At 45.2% G+C, this 16152-nt stretch overlaps 1 protein-coding gene across 7 annotated transcripts in view; it reads right to left on the bottom strand.

Moving 5' to 3' along the window:
• Positions 1-8053: 8053 nt before the first annotated feature.
• ITPR2 (inositol 1,4,5-trisphosphate receptor type 2) overlaps positions 8054-16152 on the bottom strand; it is a 138157-nt gene continuing 130058 nt past the window's right edge. For all 7 annotated transcript variants that reach the window (XM_087934350.1, XM_087934352.1, XM_087934356.1 and 4 more), the window contains 2 exons: positions 13025-13186; positions 8054-12308 (listed from right to left, as the gene is read on the bottom strand). In XM_087934350.1, the coding sequence (XP_087790476.1) occupies positions 12222-12308; positions 13025-13186 (249 nt within the window). In that variant the 3' untranslated portion in view covers positions 8054-12221. The remainder of the gene's footprint in view (positions 12309-13024; positions 13187-16152) is intronic.

Here is a 16152-nt window from a genome sequence, read left to right as displayed (position 1 = left end):
CTCAGCTCCTTTCAGCAGTTCCAAGGAGGCTCCACACACCCATTTGCACCACTCAGGTGGCCCTGAAGATACAGATAGACCTCCGAGTGGCCCCAACAACTCTCCAAATTAAAAGGGCCTCCCTTGAAGTTGTCCCAAAGGTGCTTTTTTTCAGGAGGCACCTGGACTTTCATGTTTTTTTTCTTTTGAAGACATTTTGCTTCTCATCCAAGAAGCTTCTTCAGCTCTGACTGGATGGTGGGGAAAGGAAGGATTGATACTCCTTGCAGACAGCTGGTCATTTGCATCCTTTTAGAGAGCTGTTGAGGCCACTTGGAGGTTTATCTGTGTCCACAGGATCACCCAAGTGGTGCTAATGGTTCCTGTAATCTGAATTTTTTTCCCCTCTGGAAATCCATTCCTATTCCCACCCCATTCAAAGGGTGTTCATCCCAAATTGTCTAGCTAAAAGTCCATAGAGGTCCTTGGTCCTCCAGGTCCCAGTTGTCCCAAGAAGCTCCTCCAAGAAGCTTCGTCAGCTCTGACTTGGATGTTGGGGAACGGAAAGATTGATACTCCTTGTAGACAGCTGGTCATTTGCATCCTTTTAGAGAGCAGTTGAGGCCACTTGGAGGATTGTCTGTGTCCTCAGGGTCACCCTGGTGGTGCAAACGATCCCTTCCAGCTCTATTCCGATTGATTGGATAAAAGGCTCCAGATCTTCCCAGGGAGTCTAAGCCATAGAAACCAAAAGGAACATTCTGTCTGGTGGGGACCTTCCTGAGGGAGCCAGCAGCCCCACCCTACGGCAGGGCCTTTGCCAGGGACCGCACCAACCCTTTGGACGCTGCCTTCACATGATCCCGGTTGGCAGCCAGCCGCTCTGCGTGGGAGGCTCTTTGGACTTCTGCCCGCATAGCTGAGTGACCGCCCAACACCCGAGCGGACCAGCCTTCCTTCCCTCCGACCTAGGAACAGGGCTGAGGCTTCATTGGAGCGCCTGGATAGGAGGCCTCCCCGCTGGCTCACAAGGGCTTCGTGCTTTACCTTCTATATTTGCAACCAAAAGCCGTTTGGCTCCCTCCTCCCCTCCTCCCCTTCCCCTCCCACCGCCCTTCTCCTCAGCCCTGGCTGCAGGGCTCCAGTTCAAAATGTGTTTTTAAATACCAGGAAGAGGGTGGGGAGAGCAGAGAGAGGGGGGAAGTCGAAGGGGGTCAGCGAGGAACAACCGCTGAAGGCTGCTCAGCTGTGTACATGCCTTTCAGGAAACCATTGAGGCTTCTGGCTTTTGGATCTGTTCTATGATGTTCATCCGTATATAGTATATGCAATTGGCCAAATACTCCTTCCTTCCTTCCTTCCTTCCTTCCTTCCTTCCTTCCTTCCTTCCTTCCTTCCTTCCTTCCTTCCCTTTCTTCCTTCCTTCCCTTCCTTTCTTCCTTCCTTCCTTCCATTCCTTCCCTTCCCTTCCTTCTTTCACTTCCTTCCCTTCTTTCCTTCCCTTCCTTCCCTCCCTCCCCCTTCCCTTCCTTCCTTCCTTCCTTCCTTCCTTCCTTCCTTCCTTCCTTCCAGCCTCCTCTCTGTTCCCCTCTTCTCCTCCCTTCCCTTCCTGTTCCTTTCCCTCCCTCCATCTTTCTTGCTTTAATTTCTTTTTTTCTTTCCTTTTTCTTCCCCCCCCCCTCCTTCTCTTTCCTCCCCACCTCTCTCCCTCCTTCCCTCCCTTCCTTACTTCCTCCTTTCCCCTTTCTTCTTCTTTCCTTCCTTCTTGTTCTTTCTTTCTTTCTTTCTTTCTTTATTTCTTTCTTTCTTTCTTTCTTTCTTTCTCTTTCTTTCTCTTTCTATTTCTGTCTCTCTCTTTTCTTTCTTCTCTCTCCCTTTCTCTTTCTTTTTCCTTCCTTCCTTCCTTCCTTCCTTCCTTCCTTCCTTCCTTCCTTCCTTCCTTCCTTCCTTCCATTCCTTCCCTTCCCTTCCTTCTTTCACTTCCTTCCCTTCTTTCCTTCCCTTCCTTCCTCCCTCCCCCCTTCCTTCCTTCCTTCCTTCCTTCCTTCCTTCCTTCCTTCCTTCCAGCCTCCTCTCTGTTCCCCTCTTCTCCTCCCTTCCCTTCCTGTTCCTTTCCCTCCTCCATCTTTCTTGCTTTAATTTCTTTCTTTTTCTTTCCTTTTTCTTCCCCCTCCCCTCCTTCTCTTCCCTCCCCACCTCTCTCCCTCCTTCCCTCCCTTCCTTACTTCCTCCTTTCCCCTTTCTTCTTCTTTCCTTCCTTCTTGTTCTTTCTTTCTTTCTCTTTCTCTTTCTTTCTTTTTCTTTCTTTCTCTTTCTTTTTCTTTCTTTTTCTGTCTCTCTTTTTCTTTCTTCTCTCTCCCTTTCTTTTTCCTTCCTTCCTTCCTTCCTTCCTTCCTTCCTTCCTTCCTTCCTTCCTTCCTTCCTTCCTTCCTTCCTTCCTTCCAGCCTCCTCTCTGTTCCCCTCTTCTCCTCCCTTCCCTTCCTGTTCCTTTCCCTCCCTCCATCTTTCTTGCTTTAATTTCTTTCTTTTCTTTCCTTTTTTCTTCCCCCTCCCCCTCCTTCTCTTTCCTCCCACCTCTCTCCTCCTTCCCTCCCTTCCTTACTTCCTCCTTTCCCCTTTCTTCTTCTTTCCTTCCTTCTTGTTCTTTCTTTCTTTCTTTCTTTCTTTATTTCTTTCTTTCTTTCTTTCTTTCTTTCTCTTTCTTTCTCTTTCTATTTCTGTCTCTCTCTTTTCTTTCTTCTCTCTCCCTTTCTTCTTTCTTTTTCCTTCCTTCCTTCCTTCCTTCCTTCCTTCCTTCCTTCCTTCCTTCCTTCCTTCCTTCCTTCCTTCCATTCCTTCCTTCCCTTCCTTCTTTCACTTCCTTCCCTTCTTTCCTTCCCTTCCTTCCCTCCCTCCCCTTCCCTTCCTTCCTTCCTTCCAGCCTCCTCTCTGTTCCCCTCTTCTCCTCCTTCCCTTCCTGTTCCTTTCCCTCCCTCCATCTTTCTTGCTTTAATTTCTTTCTTTTTCTTTCCTTTTTCTTCCCCTCCCCCTCCTTCTCTTTCCTCCCCACCTCTCTCCCTCCTTCCCTCCCTTCCTTACTTCCTCCTTTCCCCTTTCTTCTTCTTTCCTTCCTTCTTGTTCTTTCTTTCTTTCTTTCTCTTTCTCTTTCTTTCTTTTTCTTTCTTTCTCTTTCTTTTTCTTTCTTTTTCTGTCTCTCTTTTTCTTTCTTCTCTCTCCCTTTCTTTTTCCTTCCTTCCTTCCTTCCTTCCTTCCTTCCTTCCTTTCCTTCCTTCCTTCCTTCCTTCCTTCCTTCCTTCAGCCTCCTCTCTGTTCCCTCTTCTCCTCCCTTCCCTTCCTGTTCCTTTCCCTCCCTCCATCTTTCTTGCTTTAATTTCTTTCTTTTTCTTTCCTTTTTCTTCCCCCTCCCCCTCCTTCTCTTCCCTCCCCACCTCTCTCCCTCCTTCCCTCCCTTCCTTACTTCCTCCTTTCCCCTTTCTTCTTCTTTCCTTCCTTCTTGTTCTTTCTTTCTTTCTCTTTCTCTTTCTTTCTTTTTCTTTCTTTCTCTTTCTTTTTCTTTCTTTTTCTGTCTCTCTTTTTCTTTCTTCTCTCTCCCTTTCTTTTTTCCTTCCTTCCTTCCTTCCTTCCTTCCTTCCTTCCTTCCTTCCTTCCTTCCTTCCTTCCTTCCTTCCTTCCTTCCTTCCAGCCTCCTCTCTGTTCCCCTCTTCTCCTCCCTTCCCTTCCTGTTCCTTTCCCTCCCTCCATCTTTCTTGCTTTAATTTCTTTCTTTTTCTTTCCTTTTTTCTTCCCCCCTCCCCCTCCTTCTCTTCCCTCCCCACCTCTCTCCCTCCTTCCCTCCCTTCCTTACTTCCTCCTTTCCCCTTTCTTCTTCTTTCCTTCCTTCTTGTTCTTTCTTTCTTTCTTTCTTTCTTTCTTTCTTTCTTTCTTTCTTTCTTTCTTTCTCTTTCTTTCTCTTTCTATTTCTGTCTCTCTCTTTTTCTTTCTTCTCTCTCCCTTTCTCTTTTTTTTTCCTTCCTTCCTTCCTTCCTTCCTTCCTTCCTTCCTTCCTTCCTTCCTTCCTTCCTTCCTTCCTTCCTTCCTTCCTTCCTTCCTTCCTTCCTTCCTCTGTTATTCTCTTAATGCTTAGTGGTTGCTGGCTGCTTGAAGGAACCTGGAGGCACAATATTGTTCTTTCCAGGGAGGTGATGGATGGGAGTCCAAGGGAGTCAAAGTTGATTTTTGGAGAATTGGATTGGTTCTTCCCTTTCCCAGGAAGTTGGAATCTGAAGGAACAAGGTATCATGAGACCAGGCCAGCTAATGTGAGCCTCGGGCCTAGAAAACCCTGGGCTAACGGGACCTGGTGAAGTTGTTGAGGAACATCAATTGCGTTGAGAATGGTTTCAGGTCTGTCCAAAGCTGCATGTTTGACTTTGAGTGACCTCCTTCCATCTTCTGTCTTCTTGGTTTGCTCCAACCGATTATTGATTACCGAGTGGAATACAAACCTATTCAACCTCCTACAATTGACGGTTGCTGAATTATTCTTTCAGGCAACTCACAGTTGGTTGCTTTTATTTCAAATAAAAATGCTTCTTTTCTTGATTAGTCCAGCATTGGATCGCATAACTGGTTCGGGACGGGTGTGGGGGGGACTGGAGCCACATTTTATGCTCACTTCTCAAGAGATAGGAGGAAGGAGTAGAAACATGGCCCTGTGCATGGGTAGATCACATAATCGGGGGAAATAACACACTGAACAAACCTGGAAGTTGGGTGTAGAAGGGTTGTGTGGATGAAGAGAAGGCCCCCAAGAAAGGATCAGGTAAGGTGATGTCAGTGCTGGAAAAGACCTACAATATTGTACCTTCTTTATACCCCTTCTCTGATAAAGCCCAGTCCAGAAACAGAATGTCAGAACTGAGTCCAATATAACTAGAAAATGTCAAATTAGAAGGGAGTCAAATGGATAGAGACCATTGGAAAATTGTTCATTGTGTCAATATATATGATCATCACCTTCATTTAATGACCCCATAATCCCTTGCGGGGTGGAGTCTGGGCAACTGATTGGAGCTGAGTGTTTCCTGGCCGGATGCCCTTCCTGTTGCCAATGCGGAGTTTTGTTCAGATATATTCTCATTGTGCCCAGAGAGAGAAATATCTCCCTCTACCTGGGATTGAACTCACAGACTCCTGATTGTGAGACTAGAGTTCCACCTCTAGGCCACTACATCACTTGTGTCGATATATATGATGTAGATTTATAATGTATATTCATCAGCAAATGGGGGTGTGATTTATTTATATCTGCATCAAAAGATGTCCCATCCCTGTGGCCAATGAATTTAAAATTATTTGGGTTGTTCTTCGGAGATTTGTTTCTACAGAACTTCCTGGCTCACAGCAACCATTTTCTGATCATCAGTGGTTGTTGCAAACGGCTTATCCCATGGACTGGAATCTCAGCAATTTCTTACATGAGCGGTGACCTTAATATATTTTTAGTTCTATACCAATAGTGGAAGATGTGCCAAATCTATACTTATAATAGTAGCCTTTAAAAGAAAAAACATAAGAGTTTAGGCCTTGGGGCCAGAAGTGGTATTCAGCCGGTTTGGACCAGTTCTGGAGAACTGGAAGCAGAAATTTTAAGTAGTTTGGTGAACTGGCAAATGACACCTCTGACCAGCCCCACCCCATCTAGAAAATACTGGACCTGGCAAAACGGGCCCATTTTTTGGCCTGCAAAGGCTGCAGAGGCTTCCCTCAAGCCTCTGGGAGACCAAAACAGGACGCAAATGAGCCAAAAATCAGCTGTGAGGCACAGTGCAGGTAAGGGGGCAGCATGGGGGGGGGAGGATTACGTGCACATGCACAGGGGGCAGGGGGAAGGTGTGCATTGCCTTTTGGGTGTTGGCATGTGAGAGCGTGTGTACAATTTTTGGCACAGCAGCCCAAAAAGGTTAGCCACCACTGTCCTAGAAGCTGCTTCTGTTCAGAATGGAAGCAGCTTCTTGAATGAGAAGTTTGAAATGTTTTCAAATATAAAAACCAAGAAGGTCCAAGTTGCCTTTTGGAAAAAGCACCGTTGGCCGCAGCAAGAAAGAGAACGCTTTCTGAATTCTTGACCTCCTCCTGCTTCGAAAGGAACATCTCTTCCCAGCAGAAGAAATCCATGCATTGAAGAGCTCTGAAGCCACAAAGAGAGGCCCTTCAAGTCCATGATGTCCTTCAATTCATAGCTATTGAGAAGGTCAGTCTTGGGCTCCTTCTCATCCTGGATGACAGCTGGACCAGGACATTAAGATTCCCAGAGACGCTAAAGATGGAGAAAGGTGCACATTATTCTTCTCTTTTTTCCATTCATGCACGAATTGTCATCATGGAACCAGGTCAAGACCCAGATCTTCTCAGGAAAGTTGGAATCCTGCAAAAGAAGAGATTTTCATCCTCCTTCTTCCAGATTTTTTTTTTAATATGCTAATTACCAAAATCTCTTCCCTTCTCCTTCCTCTTCCTGCTCCAGTCTTCTCTTCCCTTTTCTTCTTTCTTCTCTTCTCTCTTCTCTTCTTCCTCTCCCTGCTCCAGTCTTCTCTTCCCTTTTCTTCTTTCTTCTCTTCTCTCTTCTCTTCTTCCTCTCCCTGCTCCAATCTTCTCTCCTCTTTCTTCTTTTCTTTCCTCTCTCCCTCCCCTCCTCTTCTCTTCTCTTCTCTTCTCATGATGCCCGTACATATCCATAACCACCCTATTTTTCCAGAGTGGAGCCAGCTTGTTCCAAATTAAAATGAGAAAATTTTCAATAATTAAACCCTGGATTCCATCTGGAACGGCTGTCAACAAGACCAGTCACAGAGAAGATGGACCTGCGTCGGCTAATTGTCTTCTGTTGCTTTGGAATGCTGCCCTCTCGTATTGATATCCTGATTGTTCTGGTTGAAAATGGCCCCGGCGCTTCCACAACGGGTGCCGTGACAGCCTGGAGTTATGATCAAGCTAATTATAAAAGGTTTAATTTAGCCTTCAGTTCTCTGCTTTCCTCCATCCCACATGCCCCTTCGCTTGCTAATATGCTTTATCCCTCCGTAAAGCCTGGCACAGCTACATGTTCTCATGAAGGCATCTTGTTCTCACCCAGGCTTCCCAAAACCATGAAGCCGATTCCTTGCCCCAGTAAAACCCCTTTTATTTAGGTTAAAGGGAATTCCTCTCCAGCAAAGTCCTGGCCAATGGTCTTTCAAGAGATCTCACAACCACAGACCTTGATCAGGCTGGGAGAGCTGCCAGGCCAATAGCTTCCAAACGCCACGCTGTAGCAGACAATACTTGGCAAGGAGTCATGAACAGATCTTCAGCATAATGAATTGAACTAATTGTCTCCTGCAAACACCACTCCCCTTTTGCTCCTCTTTATTCCCTATGGGAGGGGCCATTCACTGTCCACCTGTGCCTTTACTCCCGAGTCAACCCTTTTTCCTTAGCTGTTCCCTTCTCCTGGCAGCTCTGTGCATGCACACACTGGGAACAGGCTCCAGCTGTTCTTCTTCCCCACTGATCTCCAACTACGAAGGCAGCTGATAACTGTCAGTCGGTCCTGACCCCATCTCTGCATTTGATGCAGAGCCCTCGTCAGAGCCTTCCCCAGACTCCAGGACTGGCCCATGTCCCTCCCCAACCTCCTCACTGTCCAAGTCTGCCTCCAACTCTGCTGGCCACTGGCCAGCCACAACAGATCCAGAGATTGGTGAAATATTGAAAAGAAGCAATAATCAAGGAAATGCAAGGTTCCTCCCCAATTTAAAGAAGTAACATTAAGCAAGCCTAAGTTGAGTCCGATTGTTGAGTTGGCTCCCCTGTTGTCCACCGTCTCCTGGAGTTTTTCCAAATTCACATCCACTGCATAACAGAGTCGGAAGGGACCTTGGAGGTCTTCTAGTCCAACCCCCTGCTTAGGCAGGAAACCCTACACCACTTCAGACAAATGGTTATCCAATCTCCTCTTTAAAAAGAGATTCTTAAAAGGCATTAGTGACCCTATCTAACCATCTCATCCTGTGATGAGCCGGGGCATGACACAAAACTAACGAAGTCACGAAAGTAGAATAAATTCCCTTTAATGCCTCCAACCTAGCCCCCAATGTCCAATTATCCTCGGCTGGAGATCAGACTCTTCCAAAAAACAGTCAGAAATGCAATCAGAACCCAAAGTAAAGATAATTAGAAATTAAAAAAACAACATAAACCACACCGAAGTCATTAACATGGCAGGCCACGATAATAAATTTCAGACTTTGAATAAATTGAACAGAAAATGCAGCACCCACAGTTGGGAGGATGCCAAAATCCAGATAAGCCTCAACAAAGATAATGCAAGCTTTGCTTCCAGCAAGGAGCTGTGTGCAAATGCCCCACTTATATCCTGTTCTCCTAGCTGCAACTAATGAAAGGGATCAGGGCCTTTTTCTCTCTCATAAGCCACATTGCTCCCTTCTCCGTTCCTCCCTGCATGCCCTAGGATGAAGAAGGGGTGGGCCTGGGGCTTCCTCTGAATGCCCAGCCAGACTGTGCCCTTTCCTCATTTCTTCCACAGCCACCGGATCCACACTCCCACTCCCTGTCAGCTGCTCAATCTCCCCCTCAGAATCAGACTCCAACAAGGGCATGACACACCCTCTTCTTTGAAGTTGTTTCACTTCTCATCCAAGAAGCTTCTTCAGCTCTGACTGGATGTTGGGGAAGGGAATGATTTGCTTCAAGGTTGAGTTGCAGGTATGAAGTTGCTAATAGGTCCTTACCTGGAAGCCATTTTGCTTCTTAGGCTGCTTGGAAGGCATACATTTGCATAGTTTAAACCCCAAAGAGGGTTTAGTTTAGTCTGAGCTTGCTGTAATGAAGTTAGGGCAATTCTGTGGTTAGGCCTTACAAAAATCAGGCCCTTCTGAAAGATGCATGTTTGGGACAGCAACCCATTAACACAACCGGTGGGACATACAGTCCACAATTAATGATAAAAGTGCAAGACACAGTGGAAATAAAGCCCCCAAAATGCTGCTTCCTCACAAGTTCCATCAATGTACATTGCGGATAATGAAAACAATTGGCCTGAAGCTCCACTTGAGCCAAGGAAATGTGCAAAAACATGTTTCCTACAGATAGGATAATATGGCATAATAATGAGATAAGGTGCAATCTCACAACTGGCATTGCATTTACGCCTTCCAAGAAGCCAGCAATTTTTATTTTCTGAAAAGCCACACACAAACTGTCTTGTACGTTTCCAGTTCTCCTAAGATATGTCAACAGGGCAACTTATTTTATCCAGGTAAGATAAAAATCTAGAACTTTGTCTCACCTACAAGAGTTATAGGTAAGAAAAGTTAGGATCGATTAAGGGGAACCAATTCTAGATTTTGCTCCCGGCCTGAGATAAAACTTTCAATTTCTTTATCAACATTTTTACTAAGATGATTTTTGTTTTTAAAAAAATTAAAACTATAGTTACACAAGAAAGACCCAGATTTAGTGACATTTAATGTTAAAAGAATGCATTTCACTCCAGTTGATGGAAGTTAGTTTAGCTCTTAAAAGTCTTTTGGGCATGTTTTTTTTTTTCCAGGAAAATAATCTATGGCTTGCAGAACAGACCTGCAATAATTTGGAAGACACTTTAATAAAATGACCACTACAACCCTGTGTTGAGATTTTTTGCAGCCCAGATTCAGGAATTCGATCCTCCCTCTGAGATAACTGAGTAAAAACTACAACATTGAATCCTCACTGTGAGCGCAGGTACTCCTTGCCTTACGACCACAATTGAGCCTAGTGTTGATGTTGCTAATTGAAACATCTGTGAAGTGAGTTTTGTCCCATGTTGCGACTTTTCCTGTCGTTCCTGTTGTTAAGTGAATCATTGTATCTGTTAAGTTAGTAACATGGTCGTTAAGGGAAGCCGGATTCCTTCCGGTCGCAAAAGCAGATCCCATGACCCTGGGACACTTGCACCATCATAAATATGAACTGGTAAGTGTGACAAATGGCCATGAGTCACTTTTTCCCGGTGCCATTGTCTCTTGGAATGGTCACTAAATGAACTGTTGTAAGTAGAGAGCTGCCTGTCCTGTAAGATAAATCCTCTCTTTCACAAGGGAGAATAGACTGAGTAGAATCACTGGGTAGAATGATGAGTATATTTGTCTCTAGGTGTGTTGTGGTTCGCCAGCAGCCTGTGCAGACAGAGGTGGAATCGGACAGTGGGGAAGAACGGGGATCGGTCCAGGAGTCTGGAGAGGCCTCGGACGAGGATCCTGCATCCGATGCAGAGATGGGGCCAGGACCATCTGAGAGTGGGGTGCTGACTCTGGAGCCTCTGGAGTCTGGTAGCAGCGAGGCAGAGGAACAAAGGGAGCCTGTTCCCAGTGCACATGTGCACAGAGCTGCTAGAAGGCGAGAGCAGCTGAAACAAAAGGGGCAACTTGGGAGTAAGGCTGGGAGGTGATTGCCCCTTCCATAAGGGATAAAAGTCAGGCCTAGATGATGAAACCTTTGCAGGAAGCAAAGTCGATCATTTGGTTCAGATTCATTCTTGAAGCTCTTTGTACTTTGGTTGGTTTCTTTTCTAGTTCATTTGACACTTCTGTTATTGGCAGCACTTCACAGGGAAGAAAGGTGGGTGCTTATCTCGAGGGACAGTTTGAGATTCATTACCAGCTGGGAATGAAAATAATTCCTAGTGTTGCAATAAAACAAGACTTGTTTTTAAAATTAAGCATGTGGATAATTATGGTATCAGAAGCCTTGGTCAGGACATAGTAGAGCCACAGAGTTGTGGATCATTTTGGAAAAAGATCTTGATCAGAAATGGAGAAAGAAGAAGCATCAAAGTTGAATTTTAGTGTAAACAAGAAGGATCCACTTTCGATCTGCTGCACAGATATTTCAAGCCCACTTGCCCTCCTGAATTTAATCTTTGATACTAAAGATTTAGGAAAGAGATTTTTCTCTCCTTAACCTCATCCTTGGTTTTAATTTTAGATTCGAGGCCGTTCTTTGGGATTGCTAGTTGCATCCCCCTTTTTAAGAGGACAGGAGCAAAATCCAGAAGGAAGGCTATCAATTTAATTTGCGACTCTCTCATTGAATTGAGGATTCTGTGCTCCTGTCTTTGGGGGGGGGGGAGCGATATTCCTAAACACAAAGAATTTAAAACCGTGGATTCGTTGCACTGGATTTTAGGAATCGGATGGCAAAAATGCTGCAAAAATTTGCACCGGTCTTCCTTAAAAAGCAAAAATAATGATCGATGGTGGATGAAGGAGTTGGCTTCGCTCATCCCTTAAAGCCAAGGAATTGGTTGGAGAGTTATTTACATCATTTGGCTAGTCAAAAGAGCACAACGACACCATGTACAAACATGACAAATGGCGTTAGCCAGCTGTATATGGTAAAGCTTAAAGGTTCCCCTCGCACATGCGTGCTAGTCGTTTCCGGCTCTCGGGGGCGCTGCTCATCTCCGTTACAAAGCCGAAGAGCCAGCGCTGTCCAAAGGCCTCTCCGTGGTCATGTGGCTGGCAGGACTAAATGCTGCTGAAGGCACACAGAACGCTGTTACTTTCCCACCAAAGTGGTCCCTATTTTGCTACTTGCATTTTTTAAACATGCTTTTGAACTGCTAGGTTGGCAGAAGCTGGGACAAGGAACGGGAGCTCACTCCGTGATGCGGCGCTGGGGATTTGAACCGCCGAACTGATCGACAAGCTCAGCGTCTTAGCCAGTGAGCCTGGGGTCAACCCAAAAGGAACTTTTAAAATCTGCTGCATGTTGTGCTCACCAACAATGGCTGGAGTTAGAACATTTATTTATCTTTCTTAGAATGGCATCCGAACAACTGGACTGATTTTTGGCTTCTTCCCTGCCGACCTCTGGAGAAAACCAGATATATATCTTTAAAGAAAAAATAAAATAATCTCAACTGAAAAGTGAGAGCATCGACACAGATCCTCCCTTGTTGAACTTGCTGGTTTATTGAGCAAAGAGGAAGATGTATGGCCTGCTTTGCATGATTTGTCAGTGGGAGGTTAAGTCCCACCCTGGCTCCTTTCGATCGTAAAACGCAGTTACAGCTTGTTCCCGGAGCAAAACCACTTCGCATTTTGGCACTCCGTTGAAAAAACTGGGGCACAATGTTCAAGCTCTTCTGCCTTGTGATCCAGGGAAGAACAGGGATGAAAGGCTGTGTCATAATCCTGGGGTGGTGGTGGTGGGGTTTATCAGTGGGGGGGCGAGTGATGGTTCACGTGAGGAGCGTTGGAGCCCAAAAAGCCCAGCCTCTGTTTGTTTTTCCTTTGTTCTGTCATCTAAGGAGGAAGGAGGAGGCAAAGACAAGATCAGTGGATGGCTTTTCCCCCCCAAAAAAAGAAAAAAAAGAAAAAGAAAGCAAAAGAGGGAGAGAGTTATATAAATGTTACCCGCTGAGGTTGTCTTTTAAAAGTGTGCTTATTTGTGGAGGTCCTTAATGTTCTCTTTTCTGGCAGACATTTCATCACCCAACTAGGTAACATCATCAGTGCTGGAAGGGTGGGTGTGTGGAGAGGAGGAGGAGGAGGAGGAGGAGGAGGAGGAGGAGGAGGAGGAGGACTGTGGGGTCCTTGGTATTCTCTGAGTTCAGTAGTTTTCTTGCAGACTTTTCATGACCCAACTAGATAACATCATCAGTGCTAGAAGGGAGGAGGTGTGAGGAGGAGGAGGAGGAGGAAGAGGAGGAAGAGGAAGATGAGGACAATGACTGTGGAGTTCTTGGCATTCTATGAGTTTTGTTGTTTTTTTGCAGACATTTCATGACCCAACTAAGTAATATCGTCAGTGCTAGAAGGGCGGAGGAGGAGGTGGTGGAAGTGGTGATGGTGTGTGGAGTGAGTGCTTCATCACTGGAGGTTTTTAAGAAGAGACTGCATAGTCACATGTCTGAAATGGTACAGGGCCTCCCGCTTGAGCACGGGGCTGGACTAGAAGACCTCCAAGGTCCCTTCCAACTCTCTTCCTATTCCCGATTCTAAGCGCCAAGGCTGCTCACCTGTTCTTTAAGCTCAGCGAGTTGGCCGGAAAGCTGCTTGACCAGAATCATGGTGGACTCCAGCCTTTCTTGCAGGTTCCTGATTTCGTTCTGCTCATTGTCCCCTTCGTTGCTGACCAGAGACATGGCTCTCATCCGAGGAAACCACTCTAAGTTTTTTTCCTGCAAGAGACGGAAGCCGATAAGATGTTAGCTCAACGACGTGTTCTCTAAGGAGTTTCCAAAGGCTTCCACAAGGTTTCTTGAGAAGGAGGTACTAAGCTGGCAGGAATAGCCAACACTCTAGAACAGTGGTGACTAACCTTTTGGGGCTCCTGTGCCAAAAATTGTGCGCCTGCTTGCACACTCGCACTTGCGTGCCAGCACCCAGAAGGTAATGCATGTGGCCCCCCCATGCCCCTTACGCATGCACGCATAATCCCCACCCACCCACCCCCACCATCCCCTTACCTGCACCTGCGCCTCACAGCTGATTTTCGGCTGGTTTGAGACCTTTTTCTGCCTCCCAAAGGCTTCAGGAAGGCTTCTGCGGGCTTTGCAGGCCGAAAAGTAGCCCTGTTTCGTCACTTCCGGTATTTTCGGAAAAACAGGAAGTGATGAAATGGGGCTAGTTTTCGGCCTGCAAAGCCTGCAAAAGCCTTCCTGAAGCCTTTGGGAGGCCAAAAAAGGCCTCAAACCAGCTGAAAATCAGCTGTGAGTCACATGCATGCCCAGTGAGGTAAATCTGCCTGTAGCTCGTGTGTCAGCACAAATGGCTCTGCGTGCCACCTGTGGCATGCGTACCATAGGTTCGCCATCATGGCCCTAGAAGATAGGCTCAAGATTTAACCTTTAACCTCAAACTATGCACTATTGACCTCACCCCATTCCTAAGAGGTCTGTAAGGGGTGTGCATAAGTGCACCATCATGCCTCCCGTCCCTGTCCTATTGTCCCCATTTATTTGTACCTATTTCCTGTATTCTTACTCACGTTGATGTTTATACCTATTTTCTTGTAAGCGATTGACAAATCAAACCAAATCAAATAAATATATAAATATCTAGATGGATCTTGACAGACTTGAACCCTGGGCCCTATCTAACAAAATGAAATTCAATGTAGAGAAAAGTAACGTCCTACACTTAGGCAAGAAAAACCAAAAGTACATATATAGACTGGGAGATGCCAGGCTCAATAGCAGGAACTGTGAGAGAGATCTTGGAGTCTTAGTGGACAATTATCTAAATAGGAACCAGCAGTGTGAGAGGCAGCGAAAAAAGTCAATGCAATCCTAAATTACATTAATAGAGGGATACAATCAAGATCAAGGAGGTACTAATACCACCCTATAAAGCCTTAGTAAGACCACACCTAGGGTACTGCATCCAATTTTGCTCACCACACTATAAAAAAGATGTTGAGGCTCTAGAAAGAGTGCAGAGAAGAGCAACCAGGATGATTTAGGGGACTGGAGGATAAAACATACTATGAACGGTTGCAGGAACTGAGCCTGGCTAGTCTAGGGAAGAGAAAGACCAGGGGAGACAGGATAGCAGTCTTCCAATATTTGAAGGGCTGCCACAGAGAGGAGGAAGGGGTCAAGCTATTATCCAAGGCACCTGAAGGCCAGACAAGTAATAATGGATGGAAACTCAACAAGGAGAGATTCAACCTGGAAATAAAGAGACATTTTCTGACAGAATAATCAACCCATGGAACAAAAGTTGCCTTCAGAAGTTGTGGGAGCTTCATCCCTGGAGGTTTTTAAGAAGAGATTGGACTGCCATTTGTCAGAAATGGTGTAGGGTTTCTTGCTTGGGCAGAGGGTTGGACTAGATGACCTCCAAGGTCCTTTCCAACTCTGTTAATCTTTTAAGGAGAAGAACTTTAAAAAAAACCTTGGGTGGGATCTATTGAAGTGATCTGCACAAGATCCACTCAATGTGCAACAGAAGGAATTAAAAAGAACAAGGAAGAAGCGAAAGGGATATTTAAAACATCTCTGTGCTGTCTCTCGTTGCAAGAATTTTAGTTCCTTCCTGTGCTACTGAAACATACTACTAATAAAGAAAAACTCACTGAAAGCAATTCCAGTATTTTAATTTTCTTAGGAATTATCCTGTGACGTTGGCCTTGGAGCAGATTTAGAAGGATACCTTTTTTAAAAAAAAATGAAATCTGTTTCTCTTACTGCTAAACGCGATGAGTAAAAGTGACATTATTTTCAAAATAATTGGACCAAATATTGTGGCTCTTTTAATGAGGAGCTTGCAAGCAGATGGTATCGTTCCTACAACATGGGCTCGGAGAATATCTGTTAACTTTTGGAGAGAAGCCAGTTGTTTGGAAATGAAACGCCAATGAAAACAATATTTTTTTTATCAAGTGAGCGGATATTGTGGTGCATCAAACCCATTAATCAAATGGTGTTATTTTACTTAAAGAACATTATCTGTAGAGAATCCATAGCACACAGCATACATGTGCAGTCGCCCTTCCAAACTGTGGCCTAAGCTTTACCAGCTTAGTCAGCAGACATACCACACTCTGCTACCAATGAACTATAGAAAGAGCCAGCATCTTTAACACATTCTTCGGCTCAGTATTTGTAAACAGCAGTAGATCATGCCCAGTATTTCCTAGCTGAACCACAGACAACTACAATGATCTAATACGTATTGATTTTACAGAAGACAATGTTGAAAAAGCACTACACAATTTAAAACCATCTCTATCTATTGGACCGGATGGAATATGTGCCTACTTCTTTGAAAAGCTATCCACTGCCATAGCCGAACCTCTAAGCATAATCTTCGAACAATCTTTCAGGATCAGCACCTTGCCTAACCTATGGTCACAAGCTGCAGTCATCCCCATCTTCAAAAAGGGAGACCCCAGCCTAGTTGAAAATTACAGACCAATCTCTTTATGCTGCGTCACCTGTAAAGTCATGGGATCAAATATTAACCAATCCATTATCCTCCACTTAGAGACAAACAACGTACTCTCTAATAAACAATTTGGTTTCAGAAAAAAACTGTCATGTAATCTGCAACTCTTACACTGCAAAAACATATGGATTACACAACTCAATCAGGGCAAAGCAATAGACGCAATCTACATAGACTTCTGTAAAGCCTTTGATTC

Source organism: Pseudonaja textilis, chromosome 5, assembly GCF_049901715.1.
Source record: "Pseudonaja textilis isolate UNSWEBS1 chromosome 5, rPseTex1.2, whole genome shotgun sequence".
NCBI lineage: Eukaryota > Metazoa > Chordata > Lepidosauria > Squamata > Elapidae > Pseudonaja > Pseudonaja textilis.
Note: the sequence above shows the minus strand (reverse complement) of the source record. Positions and strands in the feature narration are given on the sequence as shown.